General features: G+C 50.1%; 1 protein-coding gene across 1 annotated transcript in view; it reads left to right on the top strand.

The window, feature by feature from the left end:
• The window catches only part of STPG4 (sperm-tail PG-rich repeat containing 4), a 47505-nt gene extending 29924 nt beyond the window's left edge, over positions 1 to 17581 (top strand). The window contains exons 6-7 of the mRNA XM_062208832.1: positions 13939 to 14043; positions 17456 to 17581. Coding sequence (XP_062064816.1) covers positions 13939 to 14043; positions 17456 to 17572 — 222 coding nt within the window. The 3' untranslated portion in view covers positions 17573 to 17581. The remainder of the gene's footprint in view (positions 1 to 13938; positions 14044 to 17455) is intronic.
• The last annotated feature ends 1226 nt before the right edge of the window (positions 17582 to 18807 follow it).

The raw sequence follows: 18807 nt of genomic DNA, 5'->3' as shown, positions 1-18807 counted from the left end.
CTGGTTCCCAGATGTACATCAGCGGGAGGCTGGGTGGGAGGCACAGCAGCCAGGACTCCAGCCAGGCCCTCTGATATGGAGACCCAAGTGGTGACTGTGACTGCACCCCAAACACCTGCCTTCCCACCCCGTTACCTTCTTAAAACTCTAATTTCTCCATCAACTTAATATAATTAAACATGAAGTTTTCAAATTAGGGTAGAATTAAATAAATAAAAATATATGAAATTTCTCATTATTCATATACAACTAATTAAGATCATTTTCTTTTTCTCTGCAATAAAAAAAATTGCAGGGGCTGGCTAAGCTGCCGCCTACAGCACCAGTGTCCAATTTGGGCATTGGTTTATGTCCCTGCTGCTCTATTTCTGATCCTGCTTCCTACTAATGCATCTGGGGAAGCAGTAGAAGATGGCCCAAAGTGCTTGGGCTTCTGCCACCGAAATGGGAGACCCAGAAGTAGCTCTAGGCTCCTGGCTTTGGCCTGACCCAGCCCTGGCTGGCTGTGTGGCCATCAGATGGAAGATCTTTCTCTTCTCTGTCCCTGTTTCTCTCTCTAACTCTGCCTTTCAAATAAATAAATTAATTTAAAAAAATAAACAATTGCAATCAGGTACAGCATAATTTTTTTTTTGCTTAGTATATCTTTTACATTCATGGTATTAAAAATTCTAAAGCTTTATTTTTACTGGGAAAATAATCAAGTTATGCTATCCTAATTTATTTAGTCATTCCCTAATTGATGATTAATTTTGTTTTCAGTTATTCCATGTACAGGAATCTTCATTTTTCAAGTATAATTTGATTCCCAAAGAGGCCTATTAAGGTGAACCCACTTTCAATGGAATCAAATTTCAGTAAAGTTCATTTGGCCCTTCAACTATTAACACACTATAACTGCAGCTACACAGTAACTCTCAGATTAAAAAAAGAGATAGTGTTGATTTTAGAATTTTTTTTTCTTTTCTTTTGAATTAAAAGATGCTTAAAAATTTTATGTGGCAGAGAGAGACAGAGACATAGAGACTGTTCCCATGCATTGTTCACTCCCTGAATGCCAAGAGCTGGGGTCTGTCTCCGTCCAGGTCTCCCACGTGGGCAACATGAAACCCAAGAATGTGAGCCATTGCTGCTGCCTCCCGGGGTCCGCATGGGAAGCTGGAGTCCGGAGCAGCAGGCAGGCGGCAAAGCCAGGCGCTTCATGTAGTGCGTGGGTACCTTAGCCACGAGGCCAAACACTCGCTCCAGCGTGGGTTCTGCTTACAATATTTTATGACAGTACAGGGACATCCTCCACTTCACATTTGAACCAGTGAAATCACAGAGGGCGAATTTCAGAAGAAAAATAGTTGAAGCTTCAGCACTTTTCCCAAGGGTGTAGCTCTGGATTTTTTGATCTTTTCAAGCATTTTTTCCTGAAGTGCCAATAGTGTCGCAGTCCTCACCTGTCTTTCCTTTACTAATCAGACCTTGCTGGCTCCACACTGGTTCATCAAAGGTTCTTCCCGTGTTTTAGGTGCTCCTCCATCCCTTTCATCTGCTTCTTAAAAGCCTTGCATTCTTGAATAAAATCTGCATTTTTGCTTTGAAGTGGATTTGCATCGGATGTATTACTGGATAATCCCTGAATAATGAGGGAGAGAGAGATACTAACGCACAAAGACACCCACCTGTCCCAGCGGTGGATGTCAGTGCTACATAGGGAGGGGTAGTTGGAGAGAGCTGTTGACTGAAGTAGGGCAGAGAGAGAGTGCGCTTGAGCAAGCTCCGATCTGCTAGTTCACTTCCCCGGTGCCTACAGTGGCCCGGGCTGGGCTGTGCTGGGAAGTGAAGCCAGGCCTGACGCGAGTGGCAGAGACTCTCGAGCTGTCAGCGTGGCTTTCAAGGGCCTGAGTTAGGAAGACCTGGGGTCAGGAGTCAGAACCTTGAACCCAGGTGTTCTGACATGGGATGCAATTGTCTTAATCACCAGGCTGCATGCCGATTTTGAGACATCATTTTGTAATGGTGGCATTCATGCAAGAATCATTTTGTGTAAAGACATCATTTGCTGGGAGGGAAATTATGGTGGGGGGAGCCATTGTAATCCATAAATGGTACTTTGGAAATTTATATTTACTAAGTAAAAAAAAGAGAAAGAAAAAAAAAGACATCATTTGCTTTTATATACAGCTTTATTGTGCAAGAACATTGGTATGCAGATAAAAATACAAATGTGGCGGTAAGACTCAGCGCATAACATCTTTCCTAAATTTGAGAATCATTTTGTATAGATTGTTACAAGTGGAATTTACTAGGCAGAAATTCTGCATGCATTCTTGATACATATGGCCAAACCTATTTTACAAAGTTTTACAAGGGCCAGCGCTGTGGCACAGTGGCTAAGCCTCTGCCTGCAGCCCAGTGTCCCATATGGATTCAACCAATGTGACTTGGGAATGTTTTTTAATTGCATCTGCACTGAACATGTACAGATTGATTCCTTGAACAATACAGTATAGCAACTATTTACTTAGCATTTACATTGTGCTAGGTAGCATGAACAATCTAGAGATGGGTCAATGTATATGGGAGGTGGCTGGCATAGTGGGCTAAGCCTCTGCCTGTGGCACCAGAATCCCAAATAGGTGCCAGTTCATGTCCCGGCTGCTCCACTTCTGACCCAGCTCTCTTCTATGTCCTGGGAAAGCAGAGGAAGATGACCCAAGTCCTTGGGCCTCTGCACCCATCTCAGTAACCCAGATGAAGCCCCTCATTCCTGCTTTCGGATCTGCCTAGCTCCAGCCATCGTGGCCATTTGGGGAGTGAACCAGCGGATGGAAGACCTTTCTGTCTCTCTCTCTGTCTGTAACTCCACCTCTTAAATAAATAAATAGATAAATGTATATGGGAGGATGTGCGTGGGTTATAAACACCATGAAATGGCAGATGCTGTGCCATTTTATACGAGGGAGTTAAGCATCTGCTGACTTTGGTATCCACAGGAGTCCTGGAACCAGTCCCTCTTGGATACCAAGGGATGATTGTACTTTCTGTCCAACCGTCTGTTGGGTGGAGGTTTGGTATTCTCTTTCTCTCTCTCTCTTTCTTTCTTTCTTTCTTTCTTTCTTTCTTTCTTTCTTTCTTTCCTTCTTTCTTCTTTCTTTCTTTCTTCTTTCTTTCTTTCTTTCTTCCTTCCTTCCTTCCTTCCTTCCTTCCTTCCTCCCTCCCTCCCTCCCTCCCTCCCTCCCTCCCTCCCTTCCTTCTTTTTGTTTTTTAGAGAGAGTTACAGACAGAGTGAGGGAGAGACAAAGAGAAAGGTCTTCCATGCATTAGTTCACCCCCACAATGGCCACAATGGCCTAAGCCAGGCCAGGCTGACCGCAGGGAGCCAGGCACTCCATGCAGGTCTCCCATGTGAGTGGCAGGGACACCAACACTTGGGCCATCTTCTGCTGTTTCCCAGGCACACCAGCACAGAGCTGGATTGGAAGGGGAGCAGCTGGGACTCCAACGGGTGCTCACATGAGATGCTGGCATACAGGCAATGGCTTCACCGCTGTGCCACGATGCCAGGCAGTGGCATCGTCTTTCCTTCTTTCCTCTTCTTCCTTTTCCTCTTCCTCCCCTTCTTCTTTCTTTCTTTTTTTTAATGTCTTAGTTTTTCTCCAGTGCGCTTTGTCTGTGGTTGCATGGTGAGGTCCGGGTACCATTTGAGCCCTGTTGACTTTAGACAGGTTGCCTCGTTGTTGGTCTATGTAAAACCTAGAAGCACCTTTTGGGTCTGACCTACCATATAGACCTATAGACGTTCACCAAGCCCCTTTAACCGCTCTTGAGGACAAGGTTATGCCACATACATGCAGGTGCACACCTCTCCTCCTCTCTTTCCATCAGAATCTGTTAATCAGTTATGTGTACAGTCCCAAAGAGCAGCCTATTAAAAATGAATAGTAACTGCATGAAGGGTTAGCAGATTCCTATGTGGTTTTTCAGTTGTAAAAAGTACGTTGACTTTGAACTTAAAAGTCCTCTAGGACCTTGTGTGCCCAAGGGCCCCTCAAAGTGGAGGAGATGTTAACAATTGCTTAACACAAACCAACACCATGCAACCTTCTTGTTTGCATCAGAGATTTGGTTCATGAATTACATTTTGAGTCCAGAATGTGGTGGCTTTCAGGAAAAGCAGTTGGTATGGGGTTTGTCCGGTTGGCAAATATTTTTTCAATCTTCCAGTTACCCATTCAAGGTGGCATACTGACTGGCTGTTCTGTTCTTGCTGAAATAATCAGTAATCATTATTTTATCCACAGGAAAGACAACGAGGAGAGTATTTATGGGTGTATTTGGGGTATGGCCAGAGGACATCTTTGACAATAAGTAAAAAGGGCCGTTTTCATGCACAGGGAAAATCACATTGGCAATTCCTACCAACCACCCCTTGCACTCAGCACCTTGCTAACGGCCACATCTCAGGAATGCCAGGACCAAAGGGTGCAGCTCCCTCCTACCACAGTGCTTTTCAAGAGGCAAATGAAATCACAACGAAACTCTCTCTGCTCCAAGAGAACAGGACACAGGAAAACTGGTCACTTGCGGTTTCCCCTCCCCTTTAAAAGATCTGTACTGCTTTTTATAAGTAACCCACATAAGGCTCCTGCTCTAACATCTGCGTGATTTTATTCCCTCCTGAGTGTGTTTCAGATGACGGGCATCATGGATATAGGATATTCTGCACAGTTTCTTCCAACACACGGGCGCTCCTGATGACTTTATTTCTAACTCCTGTTAGGATTAGGAGGCGCGAGGAAAATTCTGTTTCTAAACTTATGTTCTCCATAGCTCCCGCTGTGTGGCCCATAGAGACCAGTGCTTCTCTTGTAGATTGCTGGTGGGTGTATACAGGCCATTTGACAATTTGTTCCACACTGTCAGAAGTGCGTTTGTGTATGTGTGTGTGTGTGTGTGTGGGGGGGGTCTCTCTCTTCTAGTCTACTAATTCCTCTTGGAGAAAACCCTCCCAACATAACTGTCTTGAATACAGATATTCAGCTCGACAGAGGTACCGTTAAGGGATTATTTGTAACAGCAAGGGAACAACAGAAACAATTCAGTGCCCAACAGAAGGGAAATCATTTTGAAAAAAAACTATTAAGTATTCACTCAAAGGAATGTTTTGCAGTCATTTAAACAATTACTGTGAAAATCACAAAATAGCACCAGCAGTGTTTACGATGTAATATGCAATGAAACATGCAGGTGAAAAATCGATATGTATATTATGATTAAAGTAGTGTAAGACAAAGAGTGTGTAGAAATAAACTGAAATGCACCAACACGCTCACAGTGGCTGTGCACTGACTAAAGGTGGCAATTTGTCTCCTTTCTCTCCCATTACTTTTCTAATTTTTCAAAATGTAATTTTCAAAGGCGGCCAGTAGATCATGTTGCAGGAAAGGAGCCTGCAGAATACTCAGCGTGAGAACATTTTGTTGCTTCCATCAAAGTCGTCCCACTGCCACCGCCTCATGGGGGCTCAGCGAGTCCCAGGAGGTTGGGTCTCCCGTGACCCCTCATAGTTAGGAGTTCCACAGAATGATTGATTGATTTGAAAGGCAAAGCTACAGAGAGAGAGCTTACATCCTCTAGTTTACGTCCCGAACCAGGAGCCTGGGATTTCATGTGGGTCTCCCACGTGGATGACAGGGGCCCAAGCACTTGGGCCATCTTCTGCTTCTTTCCTGGGAGCATTAGCAGGGAGCAGCTGGGACTTGACTGTTGCCCATGGGGTATGCTGGTGGAGCAGGCGGCAGCTTAACCTGCTGAGCCACGAGGCCGGTCCCCCACCTCCACTCAGGATCCGCCTTCCTGCTAATGGGCACTCTAGGGGCAGCAGGTGATGGCTCAAGTCCTTGGTCCCTGCCACCCACGTGGGAGACCTGAATGGAGTTTCAGTCCTGGCTTTGGCCTGGCCCAGCCCTGGCTGTTAGGGCGCATTTGAGAAGTGAACCGGCAGATGGAAAATGTCTTTCTCTCTCTGTCACTCTGCCTTTCAAATAAATACATACATAAACATAAAAGTAACTAAGCAAAGAGTTTAAAATTCCATGAAGAGCAGAAAAATAATTTAGAAACATGGTCGGATTGAATTAAGAGGAAAATTCATTTCTGCCTGCATGGAATCTGGAATATAAGATGCTTAAAGTAGCTCCTGTCTCAGTCTCCTCAAAGAAACTGAGAAAAAGCAAGCATTTCAAATTCAGCAGCAGATATGCTCAGATTTTAAGAAAAAAATATCCAATATGGAAAGTTTTGTTTTTTTTTCCCTTATTTATTTGAAAGAGCTATACAGAGAGGGAGAGACAGAGACAGAGAGAGGTCTTCCATCCATTTGGTCACTCCCCAGACGGCGTCAACAGTCAGCTGTGGGCTAGGCCAAAGCCAAGAGCTCCATCCAGGTCTCCCAAGTGGGTGGCAGGGGCCCAAACTCTTGGTCCATCTGCTGTGTTTCCCAGGCCATTAGCAGGGAGCTGGATCAGAAGTGGAGCAGCTGGGACACAAACTGGCACCCATAGGGGATGGGTGTTGCAAGTGGTGGCTTTACTTGCTACATCATAATGCCAGTTTCTGGAAACTTTGCTTCTTTTTTTTTTTTTAAATTTTTTTTTTTAAATTTTTGACAGGCAGAGTGGACAGTGAGAGAGAGAGAGACAGAGAGAAAGGTCTTCCTTTTCCGTTGGTTCACCATCCAATGGCCGCTGTGGCCGGCGTTTCGTGCTGATCCGAAGCCAGGAGCCAGGTGCTTCTCCTGGTCTCCCATGTGGGTGCAGGGCCCAAGCACTTGGGCCATCCTCTACTGCACTCCCGGGCCACAGCAGAGAGCTGGCCTGGAAGAGGGGCAACCGGGACAGAATCTGGCGCCCCGATTGGGACTAGAACCTGGTGTGCTGGCGCCGCAAGGCAGAGGATTATCCTGTTGAGCCGCGTCGCCGGCCCAACTTTGCTTCTTAAAAAAAGCTCATGCACCTTGTCCACTGGATTCATGTAGGATGACATGTATGGAGTCACGGGTGGGCCATCCAGGGAGGGTGAGTGTCCCACCGTGAGCTTCTTTCTTGTAATAGTATCTTGGAGCAGGAAAGAGAAAATGTGTTAAGAATTTTTTTTTTTCAGTTGCAAGCAACAGAAACCCATCCAGCATCAATTTAGATGAAACATAATAGCATCATGGTGGCGTGGTGTATTGGTTACCTGCCAGCGTAATTGAGCATCACAGCCAAGATGAGCAGAGGGGGCAGTGGCTCAGACCTGGGGCCCGAGTTCCTGGTCAGAAGCGCTGTTTCAGGCAATCCTGGGGCCACTGCTGCTGCTGCGGGTCCCTGGGAAAGAGAGAGCAGGGCACTGAGCACCCAGGCAGGGCTGGGTTCCCCAGGCATCCCTGGCACATGGGCGCCGGTAAAAACTGCCCCTTTTTTGGAGGGGCAGGTTTGAGATCACTCGCTGTGGCCCTGCCCACACTGCAGCCTCCTGGGAACCCCAGATGGCTACACTGTCCTTCTGCAGAAACCAAGGGTCCCAAGGGGGACTTCCCAGGTGCGGCCAAGTTTTATTTCCCCAGTGGCAGTAACTCTGGAGCCCTGCCTGGGGGCCGCCATTCCATCCGGCAGCAGGTGCGTCTCCCTTCTCTTCCAAACCTGTGTAGCAGTGCTCACTCTAGCCCTTCCCGAGCTGGTGGGCCCTGCCGCTGGCCTCCTCCTGAATTCCCGGAGCTGTGGTGCCCAGCGTGTCCCCGTGCCCACCCCCACCCAGGAGTCTTCCTCTCCAGGCAGTGGACTCCTGCCCGCCACAGGCAGCGTACTGAGTAATTTCGCCCTCACCCGCACCCCCGTGCAGTAATTTCAGCTTCTGTTCCTTACCGCTTGGGTTTTCTGTGTCTGTTTAGACATTTGGGGCCACAAATGTATTTCTGGCCCTTTCTTTACTAGGATCCACTGAAAGCTGTTCGTGCCTGGGATGCAAGGGGACAGACCTAGTGCTCTGTCTAGGTTGCCTTCAGCTTGTGATTTTAAAGAAAAGAGCTGAGAGCTAAGTATTGCATCTTTCCAGCACCAGGAAGCGAGGTCGGTGCCTGGCCCTGGCTCCCACATGAGGCGCCCACTCGCTGGCTTCTCGCCCCGTTGAGCCTTACTCTCTCATCTGCTGCGTGGAGGCAACAGTGTGAGTTTCAAGCGAGCGCACAAGTGTGAGCCGATGGCGGGACCAAGTGGTGGTGGCGGGACTGGGGCAGTACTCTTGGCAGCTCCGTGGGAAGCTGGCGGTGGGCGGCCCTGCAGCCTGCGTGCTGAGCCTGTTTCAGGTCAGGCTGGATCAACCTGTTTCGGATCGACCTTTCAAGCCCAGCACCTGTGGGCGGATGAGAAGGCTCCAAACCCATGAGGTTTGCAGAGACTGGAAACACTTGGCGACATGCGATCGTTTCCATCTGCAACCAAACTGGAAAAGATGCTCTGAGGGTTTCTTATTAATACACCTGAGAAAAGCAACACGCCGTGACCTATGAGAGAGGCCAGCTCCCTCACTACAGGCCTAGGAAAGCGTCTTTCATAGTCACTCCGCGTGTCTTGGTGCCTGGAGAAATGGAGTGTGTGCGCTTTCTGGAGAGATGATTTTATGAAAGTGGGTTTAGCAAATTCAAGTGGTTCCTACAGAGTATGATTTGGTCATGTTGAGAGTTTTGCTCCGTAGTTTATTTTTCTTATGCATTCATATCATCTTATTTTTAAAATTTAAGTGAAAGGTGAAATTTTATAAGACAGCCTTCCCTTGGGGGGACTGGTTCCAGGACGCCCAAGGATGTCCCTATATAGCAAGGTGTAGTGTCTGCACATCACCTATGCAGTCCTCTCATCACTTTAAATCCGCTCTAGATTGCCTGTGCTTCCTAACACAGTGCAAATGCTAAATGAATAGTTGTTACCCTGTATTGTTTAGGGAATACTGACAAGGAAAAAAGGCTGAACATATTTAGTACAGACACATTTTTAAAAATTTTCTGATTTTTTAAAAAAAATAATTTGAGGGACCGGCGCCAGGCTCACTTGGTTAATCCTCCACCTGCAGCACCAGCATCCCACATGGGTGCAGGGTTCTAGTCCCGGCTGCTCCTTTTGCAGTCCAGCTCTCTGCTGTGGCCCAGGAGGGCAGTGGAAGATGGCCCAAGTGCTTGGGCCCCTGCACCTGCATGGGACACTAGGAGGAAGCACCTGGCTCCTGGCTTCGGAGCAGCGCAGTGCTGGCCATAGCAGCCATTTGGGGGGTGAACCAACAGAAGGAAGACCATTCTCTCTGTCTCTCTCACTGTCTACATCTCTACCTGTCAAATAAATAAAAAATAAATAAATAATTTGAAAGGGAGAGGGTCAGAGAGACAGACAGAACTCTCTCATTCACTAGTTCACTTCCCAAACGTCCACAACACCTGGGGCCAGGCCAGGCCAAAGCCTGGAGCAGGGAACTCCGCTGGGTCTCCCACACAGGTGGCAGGGACCCAACTTCGTGAGTAGCACCTGCTGCCCTCCAGGGTACTCAAGAGCAGGAGGTTGGACGGAGCGGAGCAGGGCCTGGAACCCAGGCATTCAGTGGCAGGGGTGGGTGTTCTCTGAGGCACCCTAACCACTACACCAGATGTCTGCTCCCAGACACGATTTTCGGAAAACTGTTTTTGATCCGTGGTTGGTTGAATCTGTGGCTGTGGAGCCTGTGGAAACAGGACAGACTCAACTCCTTAAAAATCCCTTCTTGGGGTGAGTGAGTGAGTGGCCTGACAGCGACACACGGTTAGGACAGTCACGTGTCACCTAAGTGCCTGGGCTTGACACCTGCCTCTGGCTCCTGCTTCCAGCTCCCTGCTAATGTGGACCCTGAGGGATAACCGGTGATGGCCCAAGTGACTGAGCTTCTGCTACCCTCCTGGGAGACCTGGATTGAGTCCTGGGCTCCTGGCTCTGCCTCCCAGCCCTGGCTGCTGCAGGCATTTGGAGTGTGAGCCAGCCTCCCTCTATGTGTATTCTGCGTCTCAAATGCATAGTAACAATAATATTAGATTAAATCTCTTCTTAATGTTAACATTGTTGTTGCCTTCATTAACATGGCTCACACCCTCCAACACTGCCTGCTTCCTGGCTGACCCTGTGCGCTGCTCTCACAAGTTCTTCCTCCCTCTCCTCCCATGTCCCTGCCTTTCTTCCAGGGATGGTTCTAGAGCCTCTTCCGTCAGACTTTCTCACACCACGCCCCCCCCCCCCTTCACTGTGAACTCATCTCAGCCCTCCTGCTTGGTACTGTCTGTGCAATCTGAGTTACTCTGTGAGGATCTGCTTGTCCTGTTGTTTCACTCTTGTGTCATTAACGTTTTCTGAAGTTTTGTCTCTGTCTTCACAATCCACTTGCGGTGCCCCTGAACTGATGTTTCCACACTAAATTTTTTTTTTTTTTTTTTTTTTTATTTAACAGGTAGTTAATAGGCAGTGAGAGAGACAGAAAGATCTCCTTCCGTTGGTTCACTTCCCAAATGGCCGCCACAGCCGGCCCTGCGCCGATCTGAAGCCAGGAGCCAGGTGCTTCTCCTGGTCTCCCATGCAGGTGCAGGGCCCAAGCACTTGGGCCATCCTTCACTGCCTTCCCGGGCCACAGCAGAGAGCTGGACTGGAAGAGGAGCAATCGGGACTAGAACCCAGCACCCATGTGGGATGCCGGCGCCGCAGGCAGAGGATTAACCAAATGAGCCACAGCGTCGGCCCCACTAAATGTTTTTAACATCTACCAGCATTCCTCCTGCAAATACCTTGCACTCAGAAGGTTTCAGTGAATGTTTGTGGATTTGATTTGCGAAGCTCTGTTTTAATGGGGCCTGACACATTCAGCCTAGCTGCAGCCCTGACCCCTGAGCCCCTGGGCCACCCGTGGCTCAGAAAGCTGAATGGAAGAGAAGAGATGAAGATAGCCCAGCAACCACTAGTCATCTGCGCTTTGGTCTCTGCTGATGCAATCAGCGCAGGCCGGTCAGCACTTTTTATTTTATTTTTGCAATGCAGTGAGTCTGTCCCAGCAGGTTCAGATGAGTACCAGCCCTCTCTCCAGGCGCCTCCTCAGGACCTGCCTTAACCTTCCCTGTCTCTGCATCCGACACAAACCCTTCCTCCGGCTGCTCGGTCACCAAGTCCCCGTGGTTCTTAGTCTCAGCTCCAAGGTACTTCCTCAAGGGGCTTCTCGGGCCCTGGGGCCAGGCCCTGCTCTACTGTGCACCCTGTCCACCCTCTTCATGACCCACACATTTGTGATTGTATTTTTTTTTTGTAAGCCCCATGCCAGTCGGAAATGCACACCTCTCTCGTCAGTTCTCCCTGTATGAAGCAGGGGCTGCAGGCAGCTTGGGGCTGGTGTGGCAGAGCCACAGCATTTGATTCCTCCCACATGCTGCTCTGCTGGGCATGGCTTCCAGTCCCCTGGTCCCGGACAGCAGAGGACACAGAGCCAGCCAGGAAGAAGCACCCTCTCCACGCAGGTGCAGGGCCCAAGGACCTGGGCCTTCTTCTACTGCTTTCCCAGGCCACAGCAGAGAGCTGGATCAGAAGTGGAGCAGCCGGGACTCGAACCGGTGCCCACATGGGATGCCAGCGGTGCAGGTGGCTGCTTTATCTGCTATGCCACAGTGCTGGCCCCTAAGTTGATAATTTTTTATGTCCCGCAAATGATGTTATAAATAATCCATATGGTCCTGGCACAAAAGGTTTCCCACCCCTGAATGGGATCCCTGTCTCTCTCCTAACCTTCCTGCTGGCTTTTTCTTTCTCTTTGGACTCCCTTTTCTCCTTTACCTAATTTAATTAATCTATACATTAAGTATAATAATTATATTTTTAATATTTTTTCAAGATTTAGTTATTTGAAAATCAGGGGCACAGAGAGAGAGAGAGAGAGAGAGAGAGAGAGAGAGAGAGTGTGTGCAAGTGCAATCCTCCATTTGTTAGTTCACTTCCCAGGTGTCTGCAATGGTCAAGGCTGGGCCAGGCCAAAGCCAGGAGCCAGGAGCTTCATCCTGGTCTCCAACTTGGGTGGCAGGAGCCCAAGCACTTGGACCATCCTCTGCTGCTTTTCCCAGGCCACCAGCAGGGACTCAAACCGGCACCCATATGGGATGCTGGCATCACAGGTGGCAGCTTCACCCACTATGCCACAATGCTGGCCCCAGCATAATTATTTTAAGAGCACACATGTTCAATGTATAAAAGTTAGAAATTGAAAATAAACCAAAAATTTTGTTTTCCTTTTGTACCCAATATTCTACCACCTGGAGAAGACTGAGTGAACACACCTTGTAGTAATCCCATTCTAAGTGTTTTTTTTTTTTTTTAAGATTTATTTATCCATTTGAAAGTCAGAGTTACACAGAGAGAGGAGAGGCAGAGAGAGAGAGGTCCTCCGTCTACTGGTTCACTCCCCAATCGGCCGCAAAGGTTGGAGCCGCGCCGATCCAAAGCCGGGAGCCAGGAGCTTCTTCCAGATCTCCCACGTGGGTGCAGGGGCCCAAGCACACTGCTTTCCCAGGTCATAGCAGAGAGCTGGATCAGAAATGGAGCAGCCGGGACTCGAACTGGTGCCCATATGGGATGCCGGCACTGCAGGCGGTGGCCTTACCCCCAAGTATATTTTATGCATTTTCTAAGCTTCCATTTTTTCACTTAATGATATTTGCAATGACTTTTTTTTTAAATAATTACTTTTATTTATTTGAAAGTCAGAGTTACAGAGAAGCAGAGGTAGAGAGAGAGAGAGAGGTCGGGGCTCTCCCTGGCTCCTGCAGCCTCTTCACCTGGCTCCTCTCCTCTCTCCCTCTGGATAGACCTGGACGTGTGTAAGCCATCCGTGTCTTTCCAGCTTGCACTCCAGAAAGGCTGATCAAATTTACACTCCCATCAGCATCCCTTCCGTTCCCACCCCCCCCATCTCTGTTTTCCTAGCCAACTCCTCTCCCCACCAAAAAGAGATCTCATTTTTCAATTAGAATTTTTTGGCTCTGAATGAGGCTAAAGCCCTCTCTCCCCCCAGTTTGCTAACTGAACATTTGTAAGTCCTCTGTGAATCGCCTTTTGCTCATTTTCCTATTGTCTTTGCCCCTGTATGTGTGTTCATTTATGTTAGTCTTAGAGCGTTGTGCTTCTACCAGGGAGTGGCTGTGGATACTTCCTTGGATTGAGGTAGCAGAGTGCAGTTACATGAAAGAGTGAGTGTGTGTTAGACAGCTAGCAGTTCAAAGCAACAAGTCACCATGAGCAGTGGGACAAGGCTGGCGCCAGGCACGCAGATGTGCGAAGGGGGCTCATGGCTGTTGGGGACCCTGACAAGGACAATGAAACTTCTCCAGGCCACTGAGTCGCATTCAGTCCTCACTGTCAGGATGGTAAAGAAGGTAGGGTGGGTGTGACTCCCATTTCCCAGGTCACATCTTAATAAGATCTCTTGAGCCCAAATCCAGCGGTTTTGCTGGCATAGCAGAGTCACGTTTGTTTGTGGATGACCAAGAGAACATGAAAATACATCAGCTGTTGTGGAACAGGTGTTTGGCTCAGCAGTTGATGCCTGTATCCCATATCAGAGTGCCTGGATGTGTCCTGGCTGCTCAGCTTCTGGTCTGGTTTCCTGCTGATGTGCAGGGAGGCAGCAGGTGTTGGCTCAACTGCTTGGGTCCCTGCCACCCTTGTGAAAAACCCCACTTGAGTTCCTGGCTTCTGGCTTTGGACTGGCCCAGCCACAGCTGTTGTGGCCTTCTGGGGAGTGAACCAGTGGGTGGGAGACCCCTCTCTGTCTCTTAACTAAGTGGATAAACTGAAAAAACATGTATCTGTATCTCAAATATTAGTCATAAAGAAATATACTTCTCTCTCTCTTAATGTCCTACAGCACGAAGGCCCGGGACCGGGTCATTATAACTTGCAAATACCACCACCAAGTTGTATTACTTCTTGTTTCCAATCCAGAGTCCCTCGGTTCTTGCCCAGCGGCTCAGTAAGTACTTAGGAGGCAGACACCCCCGAAAGGGTGGCTGCCGTGCGGGTCTAATGACTGCGTGGTGTGGGGGCAGTGATGGGCTGCAGGAGCTCTGGTTACAAACAGGCCTAGCCTACACCATCCCCTGTCGAGGCAGATAGAAGGATCGAGCACCTGGGAGGCATCGGCCTGCTGCAGGCTCAGAGCTGAGGCTCTGCCCCTGGGCTTCAGGGGCTCCCCACTCCTGCCCTGCTGCTCTGTGGGTGCGGCTCTGCGAGCCCCAGGAAGCAGAAACATTGTTGCTGAGCCTCACAGGACCCTTAACCACTGGAGACAGGCGGGGAGAGGCGTGTGCACCCTGTGCATGGACAGGTGGCCTGCAAGGACCCGGATGCGTGACCACGGGAAGGCAGCTCTGATTCCCATGGCCTTGTCTCAAAGCCCCCAAGACTTGTGGATGTGTTGCCCACCTGAGACAGCTGGGGAAACAGGAACACAGATTCTGCCTTGGAGACAGCAAGCCCATCCAGGAGTCATGGGGGGTAGGGCGTAGGAGGGGCCAGGCTGTGTGGTCCCCCTGGGCTGCCCCAAGCTGCTTTAAGAATCCCTGCTCCAAGCCGGTGCCGTGGCTCACTAGGCTAATCCTCCGCCTTGCGGCGCCGGCACACTGGGTTCTAGTCCCGGTCGGGGCGCCGGATTCTGTCCCGGTTGCCCCTCTTCCAGGCCAGCTCTCTGCTGTGGCCAGGGAGTGCAGTGGAGGATGGCCCAAGTGCTTGGGCCCTGCACTCCATGGGAGACCAGGATAAGCACCTGGCTCCTGCCATCGGATCAGCGCGGTGTGCCGGTCGCAGCGCGCCAGCCGCGGCGGCCATTGGAGGGTGAACCAACGGCAAAGGAAGACCTTTCTCTCTGTCTCTCTCTCTCTCACTGTCCACTCTGCCTGTCAAAAAATTTAAAAAAATAAAAATAAAAATAAAAAAAGAAAGAATCCCTGCTCCAGAGCTCTGGCCCTGACGTGGCAGAGCACTGGGGAGGCCCTGCCCATCGGACACACCACGGCAGGAGGCCGGCGGACCCTCAGGGGTTAGAGGCATCTTCGTGATCTAGAAGTTCCCGTTTCCAGGCTCCACAGAGCTGGCATCCTCAGGAAGACTGGGTCGTACTAACCAGACTCACAGGAGAAGCCAGACGCTTTGTGTCCATCTCAGCATCCCCCAAGGGCCCTGGTATCTGAGAGGCCCCTCGCTTACAGGACAGCCTTCACGGAAGGCAAGGATAGATAACCAGATCACTTAGCGACAGTGCCATCAGGGCTGGGGGCCAGGTCTCGTGGCAGCAGCCCCTTGCTGGGTAGTCTTGCTGGGCACAGGCCCCTGCGCTTACTCTTCTGGTGCCGGCCTTCCAGGGCTGCACACGCCTGGTTCATAGCACTAATCATCGGGGCTGCAGCTTCCTCTGACGCTGGCCCAGGACTTGATTAGATTCTCGGGCTTCTGGCAAGGGGAGACATCCTGTCCATTACAGGGGCTGCTGCAGGCCACCGGGCTCCCCCCCCCCCCCCCCCCCGCCCGAGGCTGACGCTGGGCTCAGGGTAATCCTATTTTCACTCTCGCTGTCTCCTGAAGAGATAACCAACTTCAAGGGGGGATGGAAACAAGCGGGAGATAGATCATGACTACGGTGGGAGCTGACATAGGAGTGCCTGCTGCTGGCCAGCCCAGCACCGTCTGTCTCACAGGGACCCAGGGTACTTCTCAGACCACCGCCAGGCATGCACTTTTCCCCAGGCTGATGGCCTGGGGTCATGCTGAGCCATTGGTAGTGGGACTAGGACTCGAACCCAGGCCTCTGAAGCCCTTGTCCTGAACTGCTATATGGGTGCAGCCCCCTCCTCCCACCCAGCATTGGCAAACCTGACCTAAGATGGCGAAGTCTCACTCTATGAAAATCATGTTCATTTGCATGTAATCACCACAGAAGCAAAGCTTTTTTTTTTATTTATTTTAAGATTTATTGATCCATTTGAGAGGCGGGGGGTGGGGGGGGGGGAGGAGACAGAGGTCTTCCATCTTCTGGTTCACTCCCCAGATGGCCACAAAGGCCGGAGCTGTGCCGATCCGAAGCCAGGAGCTTCTTCTGGGTCTCCCACATGGGTGCAGGGGCCTAAGCACTTGGGCCACTTCTACTGCTTTCCCAGGTCATAGCAGAGACTTGAACCCATGCCCATACGGGATGCCAGCACTGCAGGAAGCAGCTTCACCCGCTACGCCACAGCGCCGGCCTCAGAAAAGCTTTCTTTAAATAACCAGCAGAATATGGGGCAGGCACTGTGCTGCGGTAGGGTAAACTGCCCACTTGAGATGCCTCTCCCACCCTCACCCCCAGAGTGCCTGGCATCCACCCCTGCTTCTGATCCAGCTTCCTGCTAACGCACAGCCTGCAGCAGTGGATGGTGGCTCAAGTGTGGGCCCTCGCTGCAGACGTGGGAGACCTGGATGGAGTTCCTGGCCCCTGGCTTGGCCTGGCTCAGCTCTTGCTGTTGCAGGCACTGGAGGAATGAGTCAGTGGATGGAATCTCTCTCTTTCTCTCTTCTCTCCCCCTTTCTCTGTCACTCTGCCTTTCAAATAAATAATCAGCAAACTTTTAAAACGGAATAATTTTTTTCAAGTATTTCATCAAAATGAAAAAGTGACTTATGGGGTGGATGTTTGACCTGTGGTTAATTGCTGGCATCCCATGCTGGAGTATCTGGGTTTGCTCCCGTTCCAGCTTCCTGCTAATGCAGACCCTGGGGGGAAGCAGGTGATGGCTCGAGTAACTGGGTCCCCGTTGCCCACGTGGGAGGCCCGGGTTGAGTTCTGGGCTCCTGACTTCGGCCTCGCCTGGGCCATTGAGGGAATCTGAGGAGTGAACCAGCAGATGGGAGTTCTCTCTGTTGGCTCTCCCTTAAGTAAACAAACAGGATTTAAAGTGGTTGGAACTCATGGATCCCTGGAGAGAAGTTCTGATCCGGGGTCCACGGACCCTGGTCAAGAAGCGCCTTATTTTCCTGCGCTGGGTCAGTGATGGAAGCACAGCCCGAGTGAGAGGCAGCATGGCAGCTCCGGAGTGTGGCCTCTGCAGCCCCTTGCTGCCGGCCTGAGGGATGGCAGGGCAGGCAGATGTTCCCTGCGGGAGCCGCCTGGCCGACCGCTCCCCGGGACAAGGCTGCCCGGAGATGCGGGTGGGGTGTGACTTCTCCTCTAGCTGTGGGGGTCACTGGCTTGCCTCATGGTGAGTCCTGGGAGCTGGACTCACTCCATCCCATTCAAGGGTCCACCAGGTTGGCACGGCCCTTCTCCAGCGTATCCAAGCCAGCAGCCAGCCACGGGACGCTCAGGGGTTTTGTGCCACTATCTCATCACTCTCTGTTTTCCATCCTGTTTCCAGAAAACTCCAGGCCCGGGAACCTACACGTCTATAATACAGTTCCCTAAGCAGTCCGCAACTGTAGCCAAAATGGGCAAAGGACACAGCCTCTTCTTCAACAACACAATGGGCTTTTAAAATAAAGCGATCCTGATGCCAAGCTACTTTGAGTTCTAGCAAGTTTTCATGCTTAGACAACTGGGTATTGTGCTTTCTTTGGCAGGGTTTGACCACAGAGCATGGCCGATCACCCTGGGGTGACCACCATGTGCCTGCTTATCTGGGGAGTGCCATTCTGAGTCACTGTTCACACTGTCCTGGTTTGAGCAGTCAGCTCTGTGCTCACTCCGCTCATTACCAGGCGTGTCTTTGAGAGGCTGCCCCTGACGGACCCAGACTGTGTCTGTGTGTCCATGGTCCCTCAGCCTGGATTGCAGCTGCAACAGGGCTGTAAGAACAGCACGTAACAAAGATCCTGTGAGGGCACCATGATCAAGTGGGAGGCATCCTCATATACGAAACTCAAACCACTCAATAGCAAAGAAAAAAAAATCTGATTTTAAGAAATGGATGAATGACCTGAATAGACATTTTTTCAAGAGGATATACAGGGGCCGGTGCTGTGGCGGAGCAGGTTAAAGCCCTGGTCTGCAGCATTGGCATCCCATAAGGGTGCCGGTTCAAGTCCCAGCTGCTCCACTTCTGATCCAGCTCTCTGCTATAGCCTGGGAAAGCAGTAGTAGAGGATGGCCCAACTTCTTGGGCTGCTGCACCCCCGCGTGGGAGACCTGGAAGAAGCTCCTGGCTCTTGGCTCCTGGCTCCTGAGCTCTGGCTGTTGTAGTCATGTAGGGAGTGAACCAGTGGATGGAAGACCTCTCTCTCTCTCTCTCTGGCTCTACCTCTCTAACTCTTTCAAATAAATAAAATAAATCTTAAAAAGGAAATAAGGAAAGAAAACATTTCCCACATCAGGGAATTAAAAAAAAAAAAAAAGAGGATATACAAATGGCCAACAAGTATATGGAAAAAGTACCCTACATCACCAATCACTAGGGAAATGAAAAATCAGAAATGCAAGGAGATATCATCTCATCCCAGTTAGAATTGTTATTATCAAAAAGACAAGAAAAATAAATAAATAGCATGTACTGGCAAGGATACACACACTGTTGGTGGGAACGTCAATTAGTTTTTTTGTTTGTTTGTTTGTTTTTGTTTTTTTGACAGGCAATGTTAGACAGTGAGAGAGAGAGAGACAGAAAGATCTTCCTTTTCCGTTGGTTCACCCCACAAATGGCCGCTACAGCTGGCGCACTGCAGCACCGCGCTGATCCAAAGCCAGGAGCCAGGTGCTTCTCCTGGTCTCCCATGC

Source organism: Lepus europaeus, chromosome 13, assembly GCF_033115175.1.
Source record: "Lepus europaeus isolate LE1 chromosome 13, mLepTim1.pri, whole genome shotgun sequence".
Taxonomy (NCBI): domain Eukaryota; kingdom Metazoa; phylum Chordata; class Mammalia; order Lagomorpha; family Leporidae; genus Lepus; species Lepus europaeus.
Note: the sequence above shows the minus strand (reverse complement) of the source record. Positions and strands in the feature narration are given on the sequence as shown.